Source organism: Pteropus alecto, unplaced genomic scaffold (assembly GCF_000325575.1).
Source record: "Pteropus alecto unplaced genomic scaffold, ASM32557v1 scaffold5, whole genome shotgun sequence".
In the NCBI taxonomy this organism is placed as follows: domain Eukaryota; kingdom Metazoa; phylum Chordata; class Mammalia; order Chiroptera; family Pteropodidae; genus Pteropus; species Pteropus alecto.
Window position 1 is genome coordinate 9,067,493 of NW_006441953.1, and position 26,749 is coordinate 9,094,241.

Consider the following 26,749-nt stretch of genomic DNA (forward strand, 5'->3'; position numbering starts at 1 on the left):
ACCCTGCCATAGCCTATCAGAAGAGAATTTGGTGGATGTCCAGACATTCCTTTTTCGAGTATTCGTCTCACCTACTAGTCTAGTAACTCAGAGTAAATGAGGATTTAGACCAGCATAGTTTATTCTCAGTGAATCCGTCTGCTTCTGTTGAATACTCTCCTTTTGATCTGCTTGGATATTATTGAACAGAATTGTCACCAAACCTTTCCTCTTCTATAGTCCTGTGGTTAGGGATCTGTTTTTCTCTTTTTGACAGTTAAGATTTCTTGCTGCTTTAATCTTTAGGGATTTCTCCCACTTTGTTTTAATGAATCAAAGGTCACTTACATTGCTTTAGCAATTTTATCCACAAATTCACATTGACTAAACACAAGAGCTAAATGCTGTCTTTGCCTAGTTTGTTCGTCACTTCCCTTTCAATAGTGCATCTTATGAGACCTGAAAAAAGATTAAGTGGCATATAGAGAGGGAGAATTGAAAAGGACACAGTGAATAATGAAGCATTATAGAGTATCTGGAATAATTATTGAGGTTTTGAAGCATCTTTGAAAATGTACAGACTTTTTTCTGGGGACATACTTTGCTGTTAGGCACTTAAGAAACTACGAGAAACAGGATCGTATTCCAGAATGACAAGGGAGTAGGATTCTGTTATGAAAATGTCATTAAGTACTAACAAAATAATGAACAGGTGATTTATTCGTGGCTTCAGCACTGAGACCAGCATCGTTGCGGTCTCTCCTCGTGAAGAAGTGCTGTGAGAATGGGGGTAGAGAATTGCGCGTCTGACCCACTCCCTTAGCTCTCTGGCCAGCCAGGTTTCCTCTGCTGCCTGTATCGTGCCTTAGAATTTTAAGAAGCTCGGGGTAATGTACCTGTGGGCAACTGTCCACGCCTTTTTCTCCCACTTTTTCTTTTTCTGTGAGATCCACTGGATGTGAAGGAAGGAGGAGAGTAGTAAAATGTTCCACTTTGTCCTTGCGTGTTGTATTCTGAAACCATGAAAACTGTGACTAACAGGGACTCGGTACCTATGTGGCGGTAACACCAAAGCATAAGCCAGTACTTTTTTCTCATTCATCATTGCTCACCTACCTCACTAGACCTCACAAATTATATAATAGTTTTATTTTTAAAATATAACTGACTCCATTTGATTCCAAGAGGATTTGATGGTAATGAATCAAGAGATCTCTAGTTTCTTGATTAAAGATGAACAGTGTTAGAAGTTTTATTTTATTATTCTGAAGTATAAGATGTCTGATTCACCACATAAATAGTTTCTCTGCCATCCATTTAATTAACAGATACTTATTGCAGGTTTGGCACATGCATGAATCATTCTCTTTACAAAACCAAAATGACAATTTGTGTTTTTGACTCCAGGAAGTATTGAAAAGGAACTTAGTAGAAAAAGGCTCTAAGCACTCAAATTCCTTTTTAGTTTTTGCTAAGTAAATTGCTTTTAATCTCTAACCAGATCTCCCTCATAGCGTAGTTTCCATTAATTTGCTTTCTGTGTGGTCCAGACCAAAGGAAAAAAGATCAGAACCCCAAACTTTGAGCAGTATGAACTCCAGAATTAGAATTTTTTCTTCTTGGCTTATAAATAGATTTTTATATGGACCTGCACATACTTTCTTTCTTTTATTCATTATTCTTTCAAATAAATGAATGTATCTAACAGAATAGCAAAGCAGTCTTCTCTCCCAGGCAGTTCCTCTGCTGTGTGTTGGATAATACTAGTTTACTTGGTGATGTGGTTTATTGTATATAAATAACTATAAATGGTATTTTTATAAAAAGACGGATAGCCTAGAGAAATCCTGAGTGTTCAGTTGCACATGATTTTCAAATAGGTCTCAGAAATTTGACTTAGATTTATATTTCATTATTTAATTACAAGTTTCTGGGGAGAGGAGAACATGTTTTGCCTTTGGCTTCTGACAAGGCAGGAACAAATTTAGGCTCATTAGAAAACAAGGACAAATGTTAAAAAAGAAAAACAACCATAACTTTATTTGGAATATTAATCTCTACACATTGTTTAGGATAGTAAAATAATTATTTTGCACAAAATGTTCACAGGAACACCTACTAAATGACTTTTGCAAGCTCCTAGTTGCATTGTTCTAATCCTTGGCCTCTTTTGCCTTCTTTCTCAATAATGTATTGGTATAACCTTTGAAATATGAAGAGCTAACGGGGTTTTAAGACAACTGGTTCAGAAGCCATACTATAGAGACAGTAGAATATGGCATGTAGTATAATACTCAATAAGGGTAACTATTATTAATAGTAATTAAGTAAAAAGATACTATGAAGCCTCTGATTCTGGTGACAAAATAAGCAGAGATGCTGATCAATATGAAAGAAGTATGCAAAGAAAAGTGGTGAGGAGGGAGAAACCAAAGCCAAGTCTTTTTTGTCTCGCAAAGATAAAGGGTCAGAGAGTTTCTAGGAGGTGGTCAATTTGTTGTAAAATATTAGATAGAGATTAAAAAGAAAGTATACAGATAAAAAACATAGGAAGAAAAAAATGAAAAATCACCCATACATAATTTCCTATTCAAAGATAAAAATTAACTTTTTATTGATTTTTAAAAATCTTTGTGAATTTAAAAGTGTGTGTGTGTGTATACACATAATAGATATAAATCATTAAACATCCCATTATGTCACTTTTTTGGTCATTTAAGCCTTTATGTCAGTAAATATAGATATAAATTATAATTGTCTATTGCTATTTAGAATTCTATTATATGGTTGAACATTAATAGATATTTACATTGGTTGTTTTCCCATTTTATAAACAATATTTACTTATTTTTATATCCAGTGTCCATGTTAAATTTGAGGCTGTCTTTTTTTGTCTAAATTGTTAATCTCTTAGTTTTTTCTTCATCTTTTTTTGCCTTCTTGCTGTCTGTTCTTCATACTTTTGAATGAACCAATGCTGTGATAAGCATTTTTGTACATATATTTTTGTGTACTCATTTGTGTTTGTTTATTATTAAATTCTTAGTGGAATTGCTGGCTCCAATTAATGGGTATGCATATGTAAGGTTTTGATACATGTTGCAAGATTGTCCCCTGTAAAGATTTTTTAAAATTTACTATCACTGACTGTTATGTATGTGGTGGTCCCATATCTCTATACCTTTGCCAACAGTCTTTTAAATCTGATATCCTTAGAAATTCTTGATCTCACTAAATTTCATACTAGTCTATTATCTGAAAATATTTACAGAACTGTTGGAGAAAGGGTTAAGCTAGGGATTGCAAATATCTACAATACTATTGTTTCCCTTTCTGAGGCTATACCAAATAGCAGTCAGTGATCAATATTGTCTGAATTAAATTCTTAAGGACAGATACAATACTTTAGGTAGCAAGGAAGTTCTTGAGTGATTAAGGCAGAACTATAGCAGGAAAACAGAGTAGTTCACTGGTCCACTCAGTTCTGGGATTTTCTGTCATACTGCTAATGGCTAAGTGTAGTGGAGATGGAATGTTAGTGTTTTGGGCATTTATAAAGGTGGGGAAAAAAGAATAGAAGGCTGTCATTTCACAGAGACAATTCAATTTTGTTCTTTCTCCAATAAGAGAATCTCTCCCATCCAGAAGTACAGATGTTGAAGTTAAAGCAAACCAAGTAAAAATTATAAAGTTTAATAAGCTCTCAGATAAGGTTAGAAGCCTTATCTTATATATGCTAGATATGCTTTTAATTTTGCACTTACTGCCTGAGGAGAGATATATTGGTTGTCTATACTTAGGGCACTCCAGTTTCATGGTTTTCTTATTTTATTTTATTTTTTCCTTAAAGCTAGAATATCAGCAATGTTGTTTCTTTTGAATCTTTTAAGGATACTTTGCATAATTTGTTTGATTGCCAAGTGGAAAAGTTTGTTTGTAGAATGTGACTGGTTTTGTTATGTCACAGCTTAACTGAGTGTAGGGATTTCAAATAGCCATAAATTGTAACAAAAACTCTTTGAGTTTCTATAATACATTAATTCGTTATGTTGTTTTTTTTGAGAAAAGGAAAGGAGTTTAAGATTACATCTCAATGGTTACTAGGACTATTATGGGTGATTCATGTGGCTGTTTTACTGAAGTGGAATGAGATCATGTTCCCCAGCCTTTGCAAAGCCATCTGAATCAGGTACCTTTCCACTTTTGGCAGAGATGGAGGAGGACTGGTTGCCAGGTAGGGAAAACAGGTAGATATGTGAGTGACCAACCTAGTCTTCCAACTTTCGTTAACATAGGAATTGAACTGGAATCTGGTAAGTATATCAAGCATGATGTGCTTGGAAAGATTTATAAATGAATTTTCCCCCCCAGAGCTCCTGCCTTTCTAGTATAAGCTGGAATTCTAGATTTTTATCTGAGTTTTCCAAAACTTTTTAAAATTTCCATTCACTCACCTCAGCATTGGCAACCATCTGCTTGTTGTCTATATCTATGGGTATGGATGCATCTTTAATTAAACTTGAAAATAGATTGACTGTAGTTAAAGATAAGTAAAACAATGCTTTAATTAAAATCTTTTGGTTGCAGGTTAAGAAAAAAAACCTAGCTTATTGTTAGCAAACAGGAAATTTATTAGAAAGTCATTGCCACATCTTATTGATTGCAGGAATAAACCTTTAGCATCTTAATTTATACATGTTAGTTCAGCCATCTGATTTAAGGTAAGATTGGCCCCACCTTGTTTAAGTGCCCACTCCTGATCCAGTTGGTTGTGGCCAGGAGTAAAGAGCCATCTAATAAATGTCCTTGGTTATTGGAAGCCCTTGCGGGGGTGGGGTGAGGTGCAAGTTTTGGGGAAAGTGGGCTTGTAGGGAACTGTATGGGCATCTTCAAGATGTCTGGTACACTCTTGCTTTTTAAATGATGGATTACTTTTTACATTTAGTAAACAGAAACCTTTAAGCATTTTGCTTTGTAAAGTTTATAGTTTAATTTTAATATAAATATGATAATTAGAAAGTAAGGCTAAATCTATTTTGATTTTACATATCTTAGATACTTTCATGTTTGAGATGGCAGCCACCTAGGAATAACACAGTACCTGGTACATAAGGTTCTTAGCAAATGTTTGTGGTTGAGTGAGGGGGGGATACTTGAGAGGAAGTAAGACTCACTCACGTGTGGCCTTGCACACGAAGCTTATAAAGTGAACCCTCCCACCCCCACAGTGACCTAGTCTTCATGATTGCATTTAGATTTTTTGGGGTGGGGAGGGGTTGGGGAAGGTGTTATTAGGCCAAAGTAAAAGATTTTTCTCTTGTGAATTGCTGGACCAAATCACTCAAGCTGTTTTAAGGTACCTTTTTGGGATCTTTAATTATCTAAGCATTGTCATGAATGCTTTGAGAGAATTTTAAAACCAGATGCTTACGGAAACTTTTTAGATAGATAAAATGTAACAAAACAGTGTTTAAAGTCCTAGATGAATTAGATGTTTCTCTTGATGAGATACTGGATAGTCCACCTTCAATATATAGCCAGACTCTGGCAACGTCTTACCACCTGTGCAAATACCACACTAGTCCAAGACTTCCTTCAACGTTTCTTCTGGGATTATAGTAGCTTCCTAAATGGTCATCTTGCATTCACTTTTACCCTTCGACAGTGTGTGCTCTAAAGGAAATTTAAGTTGGATCAATCACTATTCTGCTGAAAATTCTCTAGTGGATTTCCATTCTGTAATATAACCTAAAATTCTTTTTATGATCTAGAAAGTCCTACAGGATTTGGCCCTTATCTCTGTCATCTTAACTCTTGTGACGTACTGCCTTCATTGTACTGCAGTCACAATGACTTCCAAGCATTCACTTAACCCTTTTTTTTGTACTTATAGTTTTCATTGCCTGAACTTTCTTACTTGAGGTATCTTCATTTCAGGGCTCTGTTCAAATGCTGCTTATCAAATACGCTTTTCCTCACTGCCCTATCTAAAAGAGTGCCCTTCATCACTTTTTAATTATTTCCACCTGTTTTACCTTTTCTTCATAGCACTTATAACTTGACAGTCTATATTTATTTATATCTGTTTCCTCTTCTAGACCCCAAGCTCCATAGGGCAGGGATTTTGTCTTTTTTATTCACTGCTGTATCGTCAATGCCTGGCATATAATGGGTACCCAGTAAATATTTGTTGAATACATGAGTAAGTAAATATGTTTCTGTGGTAACTGGGAGAAATAATGTATTACAGACCTGGCACTGGTAAATATGAGGATGATTGTCAAATTCAAGAGATGGGAAGAAAAATCATTAGCGTTCCATAGCTCTGGGTACTTTTTATAAAGCCGGTGGAAGTGGTTGCTTTATATAATTGGAATTGATGTTTTATCGAACAATATTTGGTTATATTTCGTTTAAGACGAAGAAGATGACTTCGTGTGTAAGAAGGCAGCCTCTAAATCAAAAGAGAATGGAGGATCCACAAATAGTTATCTTGGAGCAACAAACATGAAAAAGAATGAAGAAAACATTAAGACCAAGAATAAGCCTCTATCACCAATAAAACTTACCCCCACATCAGTGCTTGATTATTTTGGAACTGGAAGTGTCCAACGATCAGATAAGAAGATGGTGGCAAGCAAAAGAAAAGAGGTGAGTGCTCTGCATGCAAGCAAGAATGTTCATGGTTTGTCCCCATTCACTGTTATTAATTAATAAGAGGAGAAATTTGGATGTTATAATAGGTCAACATATTTTATTAATGAAAATAATTTTCCTGTGATTATGAACAAAATGTACTGACATTGTTTTAGAGGGTGAGGAAGTTACACTATTACGCAGTTTAGTTTTTACATGTGAATGTGGGAAAAGATCATTTAAATCATAAGAAAAAACTGTTAATTCTTAGAATTTAAATTAAATACTCAGAATGCAAACTCATTTTGCAGTTGACCTCAGCCAAACAAAATTGGACAATAAATTTGTTCCCAAATGAAGTTTTAAGTACATAACATATACATAGCCTATCTGCGATACTTTTGAAATTCTCTACTTTGGCTGATGTTGGAGTCACCTTTTTCCTTAGAAATTTAGGCAACAGAAATACAGATAAATTATAGTGAAAAAAAAATACAGATTAAATTATAGTTAAAGTAGTCCCGAGTCAAAGCCTGCTATGTGGTATTCGTGGATTTCATTAGTGCCTCCATAGGACAATATAATCATTCTCACATATGGTTTGCCAGTGTTCTGAACTACTTCTGAAACCAAGACATTAGTCTACAAGTGTTTTTGTTGTTTTGGTTTGGTTTTGGTTGTTGTCACTTCTCTTGAACATTTCAGTAGAAGTGAGTGAGAACCATCTCTCTGAAGAATATTTGTTCATTAGGAAATTGGATGTGGTCAAGGGGTTACCATGAACATGATTTTCTGGCTGGTGCACTGAGACGGACTAACCCATTACTGGTAAATTCAACTCTCATTGATGTAGTTAATCAGCTACAGTGAAGAAAATGCACCTTATTTTTTAACTAAAGGTTTATGCTAATATTGCTTGATTTTCTTTGAAATATAGCCTTCACAAAATGCAGATGATTCCAGGTTAAATGATGAAGCTATCGCAAAGCAATTGCAACTTGATGAAGATGCAGAGGTATTGCCATTTTGTTTAGCTATCATTAACAACATGATGTTATGACTTGTTATTTAGTCTACCCAGGCAAACAATCAAGACTGTTCTAATTTCATTTTGGATTGAGCTTCATTGTAAGAGTTGTATGTAAAAAAAGTTAAAATCTAATATATAAAAATCTGAATTTCTATAAAAGACAAATGATGAGAATGGGATAATAACTTATTTAGAAATTTCTTACTAAATTTTTTTTAATGGACGCCACCATCAGTATGGTTAAAACAATTTAATTTGCTCCTATCTCTTTTTCACTGTGGACAATCTCATTCACATCTTTGGCTTTAACTGGCATGTATATGCTGATGATCCTTAAGTGTGTTTCCAATTCGGAGCGCTCTCTTGAGTGGTAACCTGTATTTTCATTCAGTAAATATTTGTCGAGCACTTACTGAAGTGAGTGGCACAGTTCTAGGTGTTAAGGATATTGCAGTTAAAAAAAAAATTTTAAAGATACTTTTGGGGTGATCCATAGTGTTATGAGTACTGTTTTAAATAGAGAGTTAGGAAGATCCCTCTGAGGAAGTGATATTGGGGTACAAAATGAAGTGATAATGGCAAGCCATGGGGCTGGTTACCTGGAGGAAGTTTTTCTCTAAACAGAGAACAGCAAGTGCAAGCATCCTGAAGTAGAAGTATTTGAGTTTGATGAGTTTGGAGACATGGCTAGCAGCAAATCTTGTAAGTCACAAAAGATTCTTAGTACCTACCAAAAGGACTTGGCTGGTAAGGACTTTAGATTTTAGTCTCCGTTAAATAAGAAGCCATTGGAGTGTTGAATAGATAAGTGACATGACTTAATGATCTTAAACGAAAATTATTCTGACTGCCGTGAGACTAATAAACCATGGTGGGGCAAGAGCGAAAGCAGATCAGTTTGGAGACTGTTATGGTAAGATAGGTAGGTGAGTGATGACGTCGGCTTGCACCAGGGTAGTAATGAGAAGAGGTAGTGAGAAGCAGCCATCATCTGTGTGCTTTGAAAGTGCAACCTTCAAGTTGTCGCTGATAGATTGAATGAAAGGTATGAAAGGAGAAGAAGATTCCATGTTTTTTGGCTTGAGCAACTGAATGAATAGTGATATCATTTGTTAAGACTGGAACACTGGTGCAGAGAAATCAAGAATTCTGTGTTGGACATGTTAAGCTTGAGCTGCCCAAATAGGCTTCATAATGGAGATGTGGAGTGGGTGGTTCAATAGTGAAATCTGGAACTCGGGCAAGGTCTAACTAAGCTGAAGATGTGTATTTGGGAATCACTAGCATTCGGGTGATATCTAAAATCTGTGTAACTGAGTGAAATCATAGGGAGAGAATGTAAATACTGAGAAATCTCTGGATTGAGTTCTGGGGCACTGTTAACATTTAGAGGTCAGGAAGAGGAGGATGATCCAGCAAGGGAGAAAAAAGAGTTGCTAGTGAAGTAGGGAAATGAGAGCTTGGTACTTTATGGAAGCCAAAAGAAGAAAGTATTTCGAGGAGGAATATTCATCTCTGTCAGAGGCTGCAGACAGTGGTACCTACTGTTTGAATACCTTTCTTGTTTATTAGCTTAAGTGTCACTTTTTCATATTTCCTAAACTAATAGAATCCCTTCTACATATACTCTGTCATACCCCATTGTAGCTACTTTTAACATTTAATTGCTATTTAAGTGCCTTCTTATATATAAGCTGTAAATTGCGCCCTCCAGGGCTGTGTATGTCTCACTCAACTATTGTGACATCAGTGCTCATTTTAGTGCTTGACATATTGTTGTGTGAGAAGAGTATTCCAGTCTCCTGGAATCTATCTGATTTGTTCACATTTTTTTTATTTGGCAGTTTATAGTTTGTGTTTTCAAAATTTTTTCCATCTTATTTGATTACACTGAATTGTATAAACTACAGACCAAGTATTTACACAACTCAAGATAGAACAGATGGCCTAGGTAAGATTATGAAGTAAGTTTTAGAGACCTGACTTCTCCTTATCTGTCCCAGATACGGAAGGCTTACCTGTCATCCATTCCAAACCAGGTGCGGTACTTTATCACAATTCCCTATTTTTTCATTTCTATTACATTCTTTTAGAATCTTCTTTGGGTAATTTATTATTCTGATGAAGAAGTTTTAGGGTGTTAACTATGCCCTTTAAGATAAGTTTTTTGCTCTCTTTTCCCCTCACTTTCGTCTCTTTGTTTATTCATTTAGTGTATAATCTGAATCAGTAAATTGGTATTTAGACAGTATGTTAAACACCATCTACATACTAAACATTGTATTAATGATGCTATAATCACCAATAATGAATTTCTAATGGAAGTATTTAAATTTCTTCTGTTCTGTCATTTAGAACGGCGGTCCCCAGCCTTTTTAGCACCAGGGACCAGTAGTACTTCTATGAAAATCTAATGCCTAATTATCTGAGGTAGAGCTGAGGTGGTGATGCTAGTGCTGGGGAGCGGCTGCAAATACAGATGAAGCTTCACTCACTCACCTGCCACTCACCTCCTGCTGTGTGGCCCATTTCCTAACAGGCCATAGACCGATACCAGTCTACAGCCTGGGGGTTAGAGACCCCTGTTCTAAAACATCTAGAATCCTCCTTATTGTAAACATACTATATAGTATGGAATTTTAGAAAAATGATGTAAGATTCAATCAGAAATCCTTAAGGGCCACTGGAGTTTCAGAGTTTGACCTTTTTATGATGAAGATTTTCATATTATTTTTATCAGTTCAGCAGTTCACTTTTGGTAAAGAAATATTAGATAGCAGAGAATGTATTGATGTGCATTTGTCTGGCGTGCTTATAGTTCTGTGTAGCTTAAGTTAGTACATTTTATAAACAGAAGGCTTGGTTACTATATTCTCGTCAGACTTATGCCAATTTCTAAGTAGGATTGGGTGGTTTTTGAGGTCCTTTCATTTGTTCAAATAACATAGTGACTCAAACAAATATTTGTTTGAATAACTTTGTTCAAACAAATTTGCATTAGGTCATTTTATCAGGGGGCATAAAACCATTTATTGTTTATAATGAGAAAAACATTCCATTGCTATATATTCTTTCAGGAAGAGCTCCATTTTGCTGAAAGTGAAAATATTTGAAAATAACAGCAAAGTTAACTAGAATGTGTGCTAACAACATATTAGGAAAACTTCTGGTATAATGACTTAAATTTTCAAAAATCATAACATTCGAATTAATAGTTGAAAATAGTTTTATGGTATAAGGGATAGTTATATTTATGTGTATCTTACTATCATATGCAAAGAAAATATATAATTTTCTTGATTTCTTAGATTCACCCTTATTTGTACTCTCCAGACTATTATTTTTCTATTAGGATGAGATTCTTTTCCAACCTTTTTCTAGAGTTTAAAATAAATAGAAATAATAGATCTATAAGTGTTATATTAGGACCATTAAGAAAAAAATATAGATTTCAAACTTTATAAGTGAGAAGTATGGCTTTAAAAATATGCTCAATTTATCTACCATGCCTGTAAAACTAGAACTATTTCTTCCGAAATCTAATACACTTAGTTAAACAAACCTGTGATACTCGACTGCCAATATTAAATGGAAAAGTGTCATAAAGTTCCAAAAGTTACTTTCTGGAAAATGTTTTCTAGTTTCTTCTAAGTATCATGAATCAAACATTTAAAAATTTTCATGTACACAAACAAATTCACTTTGTTGACACTTTTTGCAGCTGGAGAGACAATTGCATGAAGATGAAGAGTTTGCTAGAACATTAGCCATGTTGGATGAAGAACCTAAGAACAAAAAGGTGGTGATTTTACTGGGCTATTTGCACTCTGAATAAATAGTATAGATCTGTTCCCTTTCATACCTCTGTAGTCTAGGCTCTGGAGATATAAACATGAGTAACTCTTCTAGAAAGAAGCTAAATTATTTTAATTTATAAAATTGTTTTTGGAAAAGCTCTTTGAGAAACTTATTCTTCCCAAAAGGAGGTTGATAGAACCAAAGCCATTCAGAACCTTTCTTCACAAAACAATGAATTGCATCTTTTACTTACTCTCTGTCACAGAGGGGTTCCTATGTACTTTTTTAAGAATAATGCTTATAAAGATTCCTATGGAACCTAATGTTTAATAACTGATAATTAATATCTTTCTGGGAAGCACAATTTTGCTATTTCTAATTAGTTAACTTTATTTGGACAGTCTCAAATGATACCAAGTGTAGTTTTTGGAATCTTTAAAATCATCAAGATTATTTTCAAGCACTTGATCTCCAAAATATTAGACTTATTTATTTTGAATCACATTCTGTTAATATTGTCAGTATCAATATCGACTATTTTAAAAGATTTTATAGCAGTCAGATGTAAGACAATAGGAGGTAGTGGGGACTTTGTCATTTGAAGAGCCTTACTCCATCTAAAGACATCCAAATTATTATTATTTTAAAAAAAATACTGTGTCATACCCCCCAATTTGTGACCTCTTTATAAAATGGAGTTTTGAGGGAGCAGTAGAGAGAAAATAGATACGTTTTTTTCTCTTTCGAGAAAGTACTCTCTTCTTTTTCTTTTAAACTTTAGATTGTTTTTAATTTAGTCTTTTGGGTTTAGATTTTAGTTTTTAACCTCATAACGTTAACAGCTTGAGAATTAAGATGAAAGAAGCAGAAATAAGGCTTCCATTTCCAAACTCACAAGTTGGGAAGAACTGGGATAATTTTTTATAATTGTATTTTTTATACCCTTTCAATATGTTTTCTTGTCTGTAAAATTAAAAATAAAACATGATTCATTTGCCCCAGAAATCTCATAGATGAATGAGTAAAAATTTATTGTATTGTCCTGTTACTTTGGAAAGTGGCCCTTAATCTTAAAATTAAAACTGAAATTAAAACTTTGGTCAGTTTTAACAATATATTTTGTGGTAATAGTTTTCCTATTATTTGTCACATTTGACACTTAAAATTTTCTTAGGCTCGAAAGGACCAAGAAGAGAGAGAAACGTTTTCATCTGTCCAAGCCAATTTACATAAAACAGAAAAACATAAATCTCCTTATAAAGGTAACACTAGGGGTAAAAAAGTAAGCTGGAACATTTATCTTTATAGAAGAAAATATATGGTAACCTTATTTAAACATTCTATTCAATAATTGCCTTATATTGTTAGGTAGACGTTATTTTATAGAAATATTGGAGCATGTTCTACTTAGATACGTTTAAAGCTGTTTGGATATTAGCTGGCACAGGATGCCTATCTGCTTCTGCTGTATGATTGTTGTGAAAAATGTATTACAACTTCTGGCTTCATGTTTATTTTCAAGTGTAGTGGAACACATGAGCTTTAATATATGAAGACAAAGAACTAGGTGTTTCAAGATCATAGAGTTAACTGACAGTTGTCCAGGTAACCTGAGCTCTTACTGATTGTCGTAGGTTTTATTTTTTTAGTGGTCCTGGCATATAACAAAGTGCTAGTATAGATGGTCTTAACCCTATAAGTAAATATGTTCATGTACCTTTTAGTCTTAAAATCTCACGATTTGGGACATTCAGATTATATTACAAATAAAATTATGTGATGTATTCTAGTCAGTAAGTTTTCTCTGTGTAAATTTCAGATCATTGAAGATTTTCTGAAATAAAGCCCATGTTCTTAGATGACGACTACCATATTATTTTGATTAATGAGTAATTTATATTTAAAAACAGATCCCTTTATTTGAACTGGTTATACAAAGAAGTAATATACAAATGTTTTAAAAATAAATGTTGTATAAACCAAAGAACTAAAATCTTAATATAGATATTATAAAATCACCATATGATATTGTATGCTACTCAGTTGAAAAATGAAAAAATAATCTTGATATGGGATATCATTTTCCAAAAACAACAATCATAATTTTTTCTTGCTAGTGAAAACAGAACAATTTCTGGATGAAAGGAAGAACTACAGTCCTAAGAAACAAACTAAACATGAAAGCTCAAAAGAATCCCAGCAGTATTCCAAGTCATCACCTTACAAAATAAGAAAAACTTCTTCTCCTAAAGCTAGTTCCAAGCTGACGCTTTTGAAAAAAAAAGGAGAGAGTTCTTCTAAAGAAACAGAGCCTATGTCCTCAAAAAGAAAAGAAAATGCCATTGAATTGAAAGAGACAAAAACTCCTAAGAAGACCAAAAGTTCTCCAGCTAAAAAAGAGGTAGAAATTTTCCAAAAGTGTATCATGTTGGGGCTATGTGTTGATATGTGTTTGATTTTTTTTTTCCCCAAGTTTTTTTCTGACTTTTTAAGTCATTATATACTTTTAAGATACAATCTTATTTAGATGCTGTTGCAGAGCATAGATTATTGATATAGCTAGATTAGCCAATATTTATTGAGTATCAGATGTGTTAAAACCTATGACATCGCATGTAATCTTTACAACTCTGAGAGTTATTTATTTTTATTATTCAACTTTTAAAGATGAGGAAATGGACTGAAACAGTTTAAGTAACTTTTATAATGTCATCCAGCTGGTAAGTGGCAGAGCCAGCTTTGAATTTAGGTCTTCTCAGGCCAAAAAAGGCAGTGTAACAACATGGTGGCTCTGAAATAGACTCGAGTCAGTTTCAGATCGTAGCCTTGGTCTGGTTACTACCCCTCTCTCTGCTTTGGTTTCTTCATTTGTAAAATACGGGTAATAATAGTACCTAATAAGTTAATATGTAAAACCACTTAGAACAATGCCTGGTACATACTAAGTGCTATATAAATTAAAATAATTATTATTTGTATTTGGCCTGAGTATGCTCCTTTTTGCCCTTGTATAACAATGTCGTGATACTGAAATCATTTTCAAAGGAAAAAACATGAAATAATGTAGAATGGTTTTTTAAAGTTTTCTGTGTTTTCAATGTATGTTTGAGAAGTGAATGGTTTCTTAGCATCTCTAATTTGGAACCACCTTAGAATCACAATGAGAAAGCACAATTCCTATAAGCCTCCTAGGCCCTTCGAATTAAAAGTGAATATTGTCTAACTGCTCATTACCATCATTTCTTAGTGGAGAGCAGTGAAATGATGATGATTTCAAGATGCATTTTTTTGGTTTGTGGTCAGTGCTCATAAATATGCTAAAGGGAACAATGAACTTTTTGGTCTCAGATTTTTCTTCACTAAATATTTATCTGGTGAATGAATGTTTTTCATCACGTACCCTAAACATGTTCAGTTTATAGAGGCTTGTCGATTTTTATTAAAGGAGAAGAAATCTTTAAGTGACATTGTTACTCTCCACTGTATTTTTCAAAGTTGTAATAGAAACGATTTAGAGAACTTTTTACTTAAGCAGTTTTAAGAACATTAAAGTCGGTTTAATAAAATCAATCTATTTGGGTCAGAAAATTTTGACTTTATAAACGTATATGCTTCATAGTTATTTTATAAGGTGTTTATAATTCAGCATTATTTTTTTCATAGAATTGTTATAAATGAATAATTTTCTCAATTTGATATGCATTGGATCTCCTGCGAAGCTTGTTAAAAATATGGTTTCCCAAGGCATCTGGTCTGAGCAGGTGTATTTTATTAAGCTCATATGATATGAATGCACACCATACTGAGAACCACTATTAAAGAGTTAGGGGCAAGAACCAGCCTGTAATGACTATTTAACTAATAACCAAAACAGCTTGCCTATTTGTTGACTAAATCATTTCTTTGTATAGAAGTAATATTTCATCTACTCTCAAAGGTATTTGAGATGGCTTACATGTTAAAAATAATGTAAAATAGGAAGTAGGAAAAACAACGGAGACCATCTTACAGTAGTTCTTGAATCAGAAACTTGGAGTGAGTCCAGGGATATATAATTTGAAAAATTTCCCCATGATTTTCTGAGACATACACATGGTAAAGATCTCCTGAGATAAATTGAGTAGGAGAGATTAAACCTAGAAGGAAGAATGGTGGCGTATAGAATGTGCTAGTTTTTGGAGTAAAGCTTGCCCCTTGTTTGAGTTAGCTGTTTATACGAATTCTCAGACTGCAGTGCTTATATCCCCAGGGGTATAGGCCCATTTAGGTTGTGTTAGGGGTGTGCAAAGTCATAGGGTAAACATGGGATGGCTTCTTGTGTCATCGGGTTTACTTGGGGAAAAATTAATAATTTTTCCCGTAAAATACACATGGATATATTTTGAAATAGAATTTAAAACTTAAATGAATATTTGAAATATGCTCGTTTGATTTCTTTTCTTGGGGCTGGCAACTTGGCGTATGCCTCTAATCTGTCCTGAGATGTGTGCATTTAGAGTGGAGAGGGTTGACTAGTGTTGATGCAGGGATGTTTATAAGCCGCATATTTGTAAATTGAAGAGGACCCATGTAGCTAAAAATGTTAATTTCAGGACCAAACACAGAAGTGACTTAATGCTTATTGGTGTGTTTTTTTAATTTTACATGAATTTTTTATAACTTTGTTCAATTTCCTTTACCTGTTTCTAAAGTCTGTAAGTCCTGAAGATTCTGAAAAGAGACGCACTAATTATCAAGCTTATCGAAGTTTCTTAAATCGAGAAGGTCCCAAAGCTCTGGGCTCCAAAGAAATTCCAAAGGTAAGTGTAGTGAGAGGACCTGCCATTCTCTCAGGGCCCTTGGCCTGTGGGCCCAAGATGTGTTCACCGTGTTGACAGCAGCAGAAAATTCATAGTTACAATTAACAGAAAAGCTTTGGTCACCATCTTTACAAATTTGGGGTATTTATTCATATTATGCATCATTGCTTGATACTTAGAAAAATTTTCCTTTAAGTAACAAGTATCCCCAGTAGGGCTGGGCTTTGAGGCATACAGTAGTTACAAGACTAATGCTCTTTGCCTTCATGTTACTTATGGCCTAACTCGGGAAAGAGACCTTAAATAAATTATTATTTAATTATAATTGTGATATATGTGTCATTAGAGAAAAATCCAGGATGCTCTTTGGGAATATAACTGAGGAACCTGGCCTTGGGTGGGGTGTGTTGAATAAGTGACATATAAATGGAAACTTGAAGAATGAAAGGGATTTAACCAGCTGTGGAGGAGCTCCGATGACATGATTTGGGCAGAGGGACCAGAATGTGTGATGTCCCTGAGGAGTAAGAGATCTTAATGGTATGTTTGAAGAATTAAAAGCAAGAGAGTATAGTTGGAGCATAGTGACCAAGGGATGGGAGTAAGCAAAGAGGTAAATAGGGCCACATCTTGCAGGGCCTAATGTTTAGGACTTTTGCCTAAGAGAAGGAGTCATAAGTAGGGGAATAACCTCACCGGATTTGCATTTCTAAAAGAACACTCTGGCTGCCGAGTATATAGAGTGCAACGGAGTGAGCAGGAATAGATATAGGGAGATCAATTTGGAGAGGTGGTGAGAAATAATAGAGACTTGTCTAGGGTAGTAGCAGTGAACGCTGAAAAACGAAGTAGTTTCAATGGAAAAGGTAAAATCTATAGGACTTGGTGATCGTTGGAAGGAGGAGTTGAGAAAAAATGAGAATCAGGGATGATTTCCTCGTTATCGCATGAGTAGCTGGGTGGATACCAATGCCACTGGAGGCGGAGCTGGTTTGTGGAGTTAATGAGTTTATTGTTGGCCATACTGTGCTTTAGATGTATGTGAGATATCCATGCAGGGATATTGAGTAGACAAGAGCTATGTAGGACTGGAGCACAGAACAGAATTCAAGATGGGATGTAAAAGCTTGGCCATTATTGGCAAGTAGATAATGTTTGAAGGGAAACAGTACAGAATGAGAAGAGAAGAGGGCCTTAGGTCTAGCTTCTTCATGAAGTACAGAAAGGTAAAACCGAAAAGGAAACTAAGAAGCCACAAATATAGGACGAAGTCTGATAAGGGTCGTGTCACAGAAGCAAAGGAAAGAGAGAATATTTTTAAGATCATTGAGTAAGAGGAGACTGACAGTTGTCCATTGCATTTAATAACATGAATGGTCCTTAGTCGCCTCAGCAAGAGCAGTTTTAATGGAATAGTGGAAGCAGAGCCTAGTGGAAGTGCGTTGAAGAGTGAGTGAGAGAAGATAAAATGGAGGTAGCACAAGTAGATAATATGTTTGATAAGTTTGGTTGTGAAGGGGGAAAGGAGAGAGAGGACATTTAGCTATAAATGAATAGAAGATGGGTTTTAGGGGAAAAATATGAGTATTTTTAAGATAAGAGATACTTTAAAGCATGATTTTTGCTGATGGGATAGATCTACCAGAAAGGGAGAGATTGAAGATACACCAGAAAAAGAAACATAGTCAAATGTAATGTGAGATTTCTGAGAGGGTAGAAGGGAAGGCATTCAGACTGCATGTGAGGACTAGTGCCTCCAATAATAAAGAGGGCGAGGGAACGAGCCTACAGGGCTAGTGGTTGTATAGGGCTCCAGAAGAAGATACCAGTGTTGCCTCTTGTACAAGATGTATGAGAGCCTCTGCTTGAAACAACTTGAAGCAAAGTGGTGGCCTTAGGGAATACTCAGGTTTTAGTGAAGATAAGGCAGTGGGGGCAATGTCGGAGAGGAGGTCGAGGATATCAGGTCGTTCTACAGTGAGAGTTTTAGAGTGGAGGCTAGAAATGCTGAGATTGGATAAGTAAAAGATGCTCAGAGCCATAACGGGTGATAGTTCAAGAGATGATAGAAGGTTTAGAGTGTGGGATAGGGGCTTGCGTGTAGTTTTATAAGGTTATTTTGAATTTGTTGAGAGGAGTTTAAGTACCTGTAGAGTTGATCATTTCAATCCTAGAATCATAAGGCTTTAAGGGATCTTGAGATGTTGTTAGTCAAACCTTTTTTCTCCAAGCAGATTCATACTTATTTTTCCCCCTAAGAAAGGGTCTTCATCTGGATGGCGAAGGGTTGAACTTGTATTGCAGCAGTCTTTTAATTTTGTTTAGCTTCTTTTCAGGCCTGTTTTAAGTCTGCGTCGATCTCGATTCTCTATTCAAAGAGTAATAAGTAACTTGGAATGGTTTGCATAATTTTCATTTTACTTGGTTGTATCATGTTATTGAACCATTGCAAAAATTTTTTAAAGTCTGTAACTATACACAGTTCCAATTAAGATTAAATGTCTTTTCCATCCTGCTGTCTTTGGCCAGTGTCTTTTGTGTTTTGAAGTTATCTTGCCAACCGAGAGATAATATGATCTTGCCTTTAAGTTATGCACAAGTTGTTGAATGTACTCTCATAGGGCAAACAACAGAGAGAAGGGCAGGAATTCAAACTTGTTTAGCTTTTTGGAATTGAAACTTTCCCTTCTTAACAATACCAAGAATTTCTATTGAAAGATTGCATCTAGTTTACTTAAAGTTATACAAGGTAACTAGTAGTTTAAATATTTTTTAAAAAATGAAAATAGTATGAATAGATAATTATAATAAGGTTCACTAACCATATTAAATATATATATTTCATTTCTGGCTTTATAAGTTTATTCAATGTTAGCCTACATAAGAATGTCTCAGGATTTAATTTCAGGTTCTGCTTATTTGCTGTAAATTTCCAGCAAATTTTTCATGCCGAGACTATTTATGATGTCAAATGAGAAAAATCAACTTACTGAAGTTTTGATGCCAAATAGTTCTTTGGAAAACTACCATGTAATTTCCTCTCTGCTTGAACATTTTGGTTTTTAGGGAGCTGAAAATTGCTTGGAAGGCCTTATATTTGTAATCACAGGAGTGCTGGAGTCCATTGAAAGAGATGAAGCCAAGTCTTTAATTGAACGTTATGGAGGAAAAGTAACTGGAAATGTCAGCAAGAAAACAAACTACCTTGTCATGGGTCGTGATAGCGGACAGTCCAAGAGTGATAAGGTGGGTGCAGCTATATTCTCAATACAATGAATTAGCCTGCTTGCTTAGCAGGCTCTTGATACAACCATTTGTAGTAATACCCTTTACACAGAATTAAGAGAAGAAAATTACAGAAAAGTAATTTCTTCCTAGACTCTTTCTTCATAAAAATATTGTTGGCTTCAATCCCAGGATTTTGGTTTTCTAATTGAAAGCATAGTTCCTGTTTATTTGACTTTCTCAGTGTAGTATTCTAATTTAAATTTAAATCTTTTTTTGAAGATAGAAGCAAATGCAGTTTTCTGTTTCTTCTAGTCTTAAGTGTTCCTATGTCTGCTTGAGTAGACTCCATCTTAAGTTTTTTATTAGAGCTCTTAGGTGTGTCAGTAGGATTGTGTTTAGCTCCAAGTAACAGAATACTAACCTTGGTTCAAACAAATAACTACTTCTTTCCTTACCTAACAAGAATTCCAAAGGTAGGCAGTTCCTGGGCATGGCTCAGCAGCCCAGTAATGTAACTAGGCTAGTTCCATTCTCTACCTCTGTCGTCCTTATGTGTTAGCTTTAGTCTTTGTGCATGTTGCCTTGTGTTGCGAGGTGGCTGCAGCTCTAGGCATTCAGGTGCACATTCAAGGCAGAAAAAAGGGAGAAGGGGTAAGATTTCATACTAGCCGTCACTGGCCTTACAAGTTTTCCTAGAAACACCTCTTATAGAATTTCACTTAAGTTTCATTGCTCAGAGCTGTCACGTGGCCAGTTAGTGATATAAGTGAGGACTTTCGTGCTTGCCCGAGAGCGATCATAATTTATCACTTGGAGATGGACAGATTGGAGCTCCGTTAGCAGGGAAGAGGGTGGGAGAGAATGTCTGCCAGATGAGTGATGCTGGGAGAGGGAATGAAGAGCTGAACTTAGGCCCTAGTGACTTTGCCTTTTCTAGGGGAGAGGAAAAGGTAAAGTAATTCAGAAAAGTGGTAATGTGACACCTCAGGTGCCAGCTTACTATTCTTTCTGTCATTTCTTTCTTTTTAATGGTACTTTTTTGTTATGAATATGTTTTTAAAAAATATTCCAGTATTATCTAATTTACACATGTGGTCTTTCATCTATTAAGATGTCCTAGAATCATATATATATATTTTACAGAAAGTAATGGTTAAAATATGGTTTTAGTGATTTACATTTTTGATCAATAGGCAGCAGCTTTGGGGACAAAAATTATTGATGAAGATGGCCTATTGGATCTGATTCGAACTATGCCAGGCAAGAAGTCCAAATATGAAATAGCAGTTGAAGCTGAGGTTTGTATAAAATGAACTCGATTTATGTAAGTTGGCATATAGCAACTTTCCTGTTTCTTAGACATTTCTTGGGTGGCAATAGGCCTGTTGGCTAAATAAAGATTAACTTCTTCTACTGCATATGAACCTATCTATTTCCTTTTGAGCTGGAAGACTCTGCTGCCAGATATCTTGTTCAGTGTATTTCCTTACCTTCCACAAAGAAATATGAGGAGAGAGGGAGAGGACAGTGTATTGCATTTACCATATCTACGTATTCAACTTTCCATATTTTCCATATTTTACAATGATTTTGTGCAAAGGTTATTGACTAAGAGTTCTTTACAGGACACATTATAGGTATTAGCATAATGACTTAATTTTCAGTTAGAACAATAGAAGGACTTTTTCAGTTGTGACAGAAACCCAGCCCATATCAGCTTTAGCCAAAAGGGAAAAATGTTGGCACACATAACTAAACTATGGGCAGGGTGGGTCTGGAATAGGAATTACTGGATCTAGAGATTTCAGTGCTTTCAGGACTCTTTAAGTTTCTGTCTCTCTGCTTCTAGTGTTAGCTTCATTCATTCTCATTATATACAGGTCTTTTCCAAGTGCAGGACACAGGGATGCCAGTAGCCCAAGTTTAATTCCCAGCTCTGTTGTCCAGGTGGTCTGCCTGTTGATTACAGTTAGAAATATCTTGGGTAATGATTTGGATTGGCCCTTCACCCAGCGTTCCTTAATGTTAGCAACTTATGTGACCATAGCACAGTTACTAAAATCAGGAAATTAACGCTGAGACCATATGGCTAACTAAACTACACATATTATTCAAACTTCGGTTTTCCTCCCATTGTTCTTTTTCTAATCTTGGATCCCACACTGCATTTAGTTGTGTCTTAGTCTCCTCTAGTCTATGACAGTTCCTTCATTTTTTTCTTGTCTTTTTATGACCTTGACACTTTTGATGAGTACTAGTCAGTTGTTTTGTAGAATGGCTCTCAGTTCGGGTTTCTTTGATGTTTTCTTATGATGAGCTTGAGGTTATGCATTTTTAGTAAGAATACCACAGAAGCAATATTGTGTCCTCATATAGCAGGTGTACATGATGTTGATAATCTCTTATTATTAGAGATATTAGCCTCGATTACTTGAGTAAGTCGATGTCTGCCAAGTTTCTCCACTAGCGAAGTGACTATTTTTCCCTTTGTAATTGATAAATATCTTAGAGAAATACTTTAGGACTATGCTCATTTCTTGTTTGTCCTAAGATATTCACCCACTAATTTTAGCATCCACTCACTGGTAAAGAGGCACAAATTTTTTTAATTATTATTCACACACAACAAAATTTATTATTTAGATATTATTCACATACCACAAAACCCACCCTTTTAAAGTATATAAATCAGTGGTTTTAGAATATTCACGAGACTGTGCAACCATCACCACTATCTATTTTCAGAACACTGTCATCACTCCCTAAAGGAATCCTGTACCCATGAGCAGTCAGTCCTCATATCCGCCCCTTGGCAACCACTGCTATACTTAGTGTCTATGGATTTGCCTGTTCTGGACATTTAAAGGAATCATGCAATACGTAGCCCTTTGTGTCCAGCTCCTTCCACTTAGCATAATGTTTTCAAGGTTTACCTACTTTGAAGCATATACCACTACTGCACTCCTTTTTTTGGTGATTAATATTCCATTGTGTGGATAGGCCACATTTTGTTTATCTGCTTATCAGTTGGTGGACATTTAGGTTGTTACTGTTTTTTTGGGGTATAATAATTGTATATATATTTATAATGTTGCTGTGAACATTTGTGTACAAGTTTTTGTGGAGGCATTAACTTAAAAAAATTTTTTTTAAATTTTTCAATTACAGTTGACATTCAATGTTATCTTAATTTCAGGTGTACAGCACATTGGTTAGACATTTACATAACTTACAAGTGACTCTTCTGCTAAGTCTGGTGCCCACCTGACACCATGCATAGTTATTGGAAGCATTAACTTTTAACTAGTTAGAAAACTGATACAAAGTCTCTTAATCCTTTACCTTGTTTTTTTCAAACTGATAATAGATTACTTATTATTTTAAAAGCTATGTTCTCACTTTAAAAATTTGCATTTGGGCGGTTTTCAGTGTTTGTTGTTAATTTTTTAAAGTTTGGAAGGTGGTGATTTCCACAAACAGCAGGGCCATTGTGAAGAAGCAAACCCAGGTTGGGGAGTTTGCTTGGATATCTCAGGTTGCCCTCTAGGGTACATTTATCAGGGTAGAAATTCTTTATCTCACCAGGTTTCTTTTTTCCTCACTTTTCCCATTTTTAAGATGAATAAAGGAAAGTCCAGATTGCAAAGAACACCACAAAAAAATGAACAAGGAAAAAGAAAAATTAGTCCAACCAAGAAGGAGTCAGAATCCAAAAGGAGCAGACTGACTCCCAAAAGGGGCAGCTCTCTAAATTCAGTAAAAAAGGAAACAAGTGTGTTTCGGAGAGGCCTGGACTTCAAGGAGCAGGAGGCTGAGGACACAGGCGGTAACAGCTGGGCTAGGAATTGGGCTGATGACAGCAGTGAAAACAAAGTGGAAAATTTGCTCTGGGTTGATAAATATAAGCCAACCTCACTCAAGACCATAATTGGACAGCAAGGTGACCAGAGCTGTGCCAACAAACTTCTACGCTGGCTCCAAAACTGGCACAAGAGACCATCTGAAGATAAGAAACACGGTGATTTTCCGGCTTCATTCATTTTTGTGTGTGTCTGTCACCATGTTATTGCTCAGTTAGTTGCTCATACGTGAGGAAGTCTAATGGTTAGTTCATTCATCTCTCAGCAAGCATTTACTGAGCCTGCTCTAAGCCCAGGTGCTATACTAGACCCCAGAGGTACTGTTGTGAGCAAAACACAGTCCCCTAGAGCTCAGTCAGTGGAGGAGACATATATGAACCAGCAATTAAAATGTAATGTGCTAGGTACTATTATAGGGGTAAATTTAGATGTTAAGGGGGTGGAGGTGTGTGGTCAGGAATGGGGATGTCTGTGCTCCCATCCCTGGAGGAAGGGACATCTACGCTAAGACTTGGAAACCAAGTAGGAGTTGGCTAGGTGAAGGGAGCGGTGAGTGTTGAGTGGGAGAGAGTACATGTACCAAGGCCTGAAGACATGGGAGAGCAAGGCTGCTGAGAACGCCAAAGAGATTGTGAGAAAGGTGCCAATAAAAAGCTGAGGCACGCTTACAGGTTAGGCAGCCTAAAAACCCCGGTAGCATATTGCTTACGGGAGGCCTGGGGGTCCTGAGCTTCTCTAGTTTCTGTGCTTCTTCACCACGTATTTGTTATGGAATAGTAACACCTGCAGTATATATTTAATGTCCAAAATACTTCTGGAGGTTTCAGATCACAAATGTCGGTAGTAGTTTCTTGCGCTTCAGCTGCTGCCTTTGGGGATATTGTGTAAGAAATAAAGGAAAATTTAATGAGCATCACAGTGAATTTCCAAGGCAATGACTGGGTTATTAATGTTTAGATGGCCACTAGACATTGGCTGATGGTGCCAGTTTATTTTATTTATGACAGATAATATGATTGTAATGATACAGGGTTAAATTTAAGTTGAGTCTCTTTTTTCAAAACTACATAAAATCTGCCCTAAAAGGGAAGATAAGTGCTTCGTGTGCCTGGAGAATACTTGAAGGCTTCAAGTGAGCTATAGTCCCTTCTCCCATATACCTACAGTACATTCAACACTGTCAGTCTGTATGTATGTACTGAGCACCCTTTATGTGCCAGGCACCCATGTGATAAAGGCAGGCAGAATGCTCTAGAGTTGAGCTGTGCAAGATTTTGCAGACACATCTTTAATTCATTTTTTCATTTTGTGATCATGACCGTGCTCGTTAACATACATTGAGATGCCGGGCTCTGTGCTCAGCACATTCATCCTCACTGCGTCCCTACCAGGCACATTCTTATTGTTCCCCTCATTTTGCAAAGGAGACAATGGGCCAGAGGAGTTAAGTCACTTCTGAAGTTCTCCAAGCTGATGAGTGCTGGGGTCAGGATAGCGAGAGTTAGGATTGGCACCCAGTCTGCTCCATGACCTGTGCTTCTGTAGGAAAGGTAGTCATAAAATTATTGTTTCAAATCAGGGTTTTAAAGTTAATGAGTTTTAGTTTTGGGTTTGAAGTGATATAGGGAGTAGAATTTTACTAAGTGTTTTGGAAACTATTGTTTATATTTGGTAGGAAACATTCTGCAAATCTAGAACAGTTAAACTGAAGGACTCAGTGCTAAGTTTGCGCACAAACTTCTTTCTTCCTTGCAGCAAAGTTTGGTAAATTTGCCGGCAAAGATGATGGCTCTAGTTTTAAAGCAGCATTGCTCTCAGGCCCTCCAGGTGTTGGCAAAACAACCACAGCCTCTCTGGTCTGTCAGGTGGGTGTTCTGTTGTGCTGCAGTTGGAAAGGGAACATAGGAGTGGGCATGTGTAGGAGATACGCGTGTGTGTGGTTATGTATGTGGTATGTATATTTTTTAACCTGTTGTGTATATACTTTTCTGAAATCAAATCATTAGAATTTGCTTTGGGGTTTGGGGGATATCTGTCATTTTCATTCTTTTTTTAATATTTATAACTAATTGTAGGTAATATCTGCCTGTGTACCAGGCGACGTACTAAGTCCTTGGGTGCATTATTTTATAGACAATATAGACCCTTATTAGACACATATATACCCTGTAAGAATTGTCTATACTAAATATGCGTACTGTTAACAGTCATAATTCTTTGCTCCCTTTATTGTCATTAATTTGAGGGGGAATTCAATTAAGGCATTTTATAATGCCTTATGATCAATATAATGATCAATTGGGGTAAATGAATGAGAATAACTTGATTTATCGTTATTTGATAGGAAGATTATATGTTGGGATAGTTTGACAAAGAATGATTTAACTTTATTATTTATCTCGAAGTGTCAAGAATTACATTTTGGTATCTTATAATAATGTAATTAAATCTTGACATGGTTATATTTAATTCTTTTCAGGACTTTAAGTAGTAAACTGAGTAAAATTACTTACTCAAATATATTCTTCCAGGTTAGTGATTTATCAGCTAAGGTTTTAAAACCAAACTTGTGTGTATGTATTTATGTGTATTTGGTAAGCATGTGTATGATATTTTTAAAATGTCTTATTGTGAGGCATATTATAGTTAACTTTATTGTCTGTTAGAATACTTTATCATTTTCCTATGATTCCTTATGTGATTTTGCTACCCTTTTTCTTCCTTAACTTTCTTTTTATTTTGGGTGGGGGGGCGTTAATAATTTACATTGTGATAGTAATGGTTTCCAATATTTCGATTAGGAATTGGGATATAGCTACGTGGAACTGAATGCAAGTGATACTCGGAGTAAGAACAGTTTGAAGGAGATTGTTGCTGAGTCACTTAATAATACCAGCATCAGAGGCTTTTATTCAAGTATGTGGCCTTTTGAATTGTTTTCTTTGGTTATGTGAGAAAAACAAGTTCATTTGAATGTTCCATAGCCAGTAATGAACACTACTATGTGTCAAACACCCTCTAAACCCTGGGACTAATGAGAGAATAAGAAAAGCCTCCAGTGTAACTCTTAGAGGACGATAGGTACCTTTTTTTTCTTAAGGTCTTAGAGGTTTCCGAGAATGTGATAAAAACGCGTATATGGGTATATTTATGTACTTTGCGTATGATTTTAGCATATTCACAGGTGAATCCTGTGAGGAGGGGTAGAAAAATAACTGTAATGCAGCATGATCAGTGAAATGATAGAGGCCTGTATACGAAGAAGTGATTCCATTTGGGGTGTTGGGAAAAACTACCAATAAAAGGGTGACATTTGTTTGAAGGGCCTTGAAGAATGAGAAATAGAATGGTTCATGGGTGGAAGAGGTTATTTCAAGTAAGAATAGTAGGGAAGGAGAAAAGACAGTGCGAAAGTACCA

General features: G+C 35.6%; 1 protein-coding gene across 4 annotated transcripts in view; it reads left to right on the top strand.

The window, feature by feature from the left end:
• RFC1 (replication factor C subunit 1) overlaps window positions 1-26,749 on the top strand; it is a 58,108-nt gene that overhangs the window by 19,925 nt on the left and 11,434 nt on the right. For 3 of the 4 annotated variants that reach the window (XM_025051777.1, XM_015594907.2, XM_015594906.2), the window contains exons 5-16: window positions 6,398-6,630; window positions 7,553-7,630; window positions 9,649-9,684; window positions 11,367-11,444; window positions 12,618-12,705; window positions 13,561-13,844; window positions 16,135-16,242; window positions 19,309-19,488; window positions 20,664-20,768; window positions 23,089-23,488; window positions 25,086-25,195; window positions 26,132-26,246. In XM_025051777.1, coding sequence (XP_024907545.1) covers window positions 6,398-6,630; window positions 7,553-7,630; window positions 9,649-9,684; window positions 11,367-11,444; window positions 12,618-12,705; window positions 13,561-13,844; window positions 16,135-16,242; window positions 19,309-19,488; window positions 20,664-20,768; window positions 23,089-23,488; window positions 25,086-25,195; window positions 26,132-26,246 — 1,815 coding nt within the window. The remainder of the gene's footprint in view (window positions 1-6,397; window positions 6,631-7,552; window positions 7,631-9,648; window positions 9,685-11,366; window positions 11,445-12,617; window positions 12,706-13,560; window positions 13,845-16,134; window positions 16,243-19,308; window positions 19,489-20,663; window positions 20,769-23,088; window positions 23,489-25,085; window positions 25,196-26,131; window positions 26,247-26,749) is intronic. The other variant, XM_025051778.1, reaches the window with a different exon arrangement.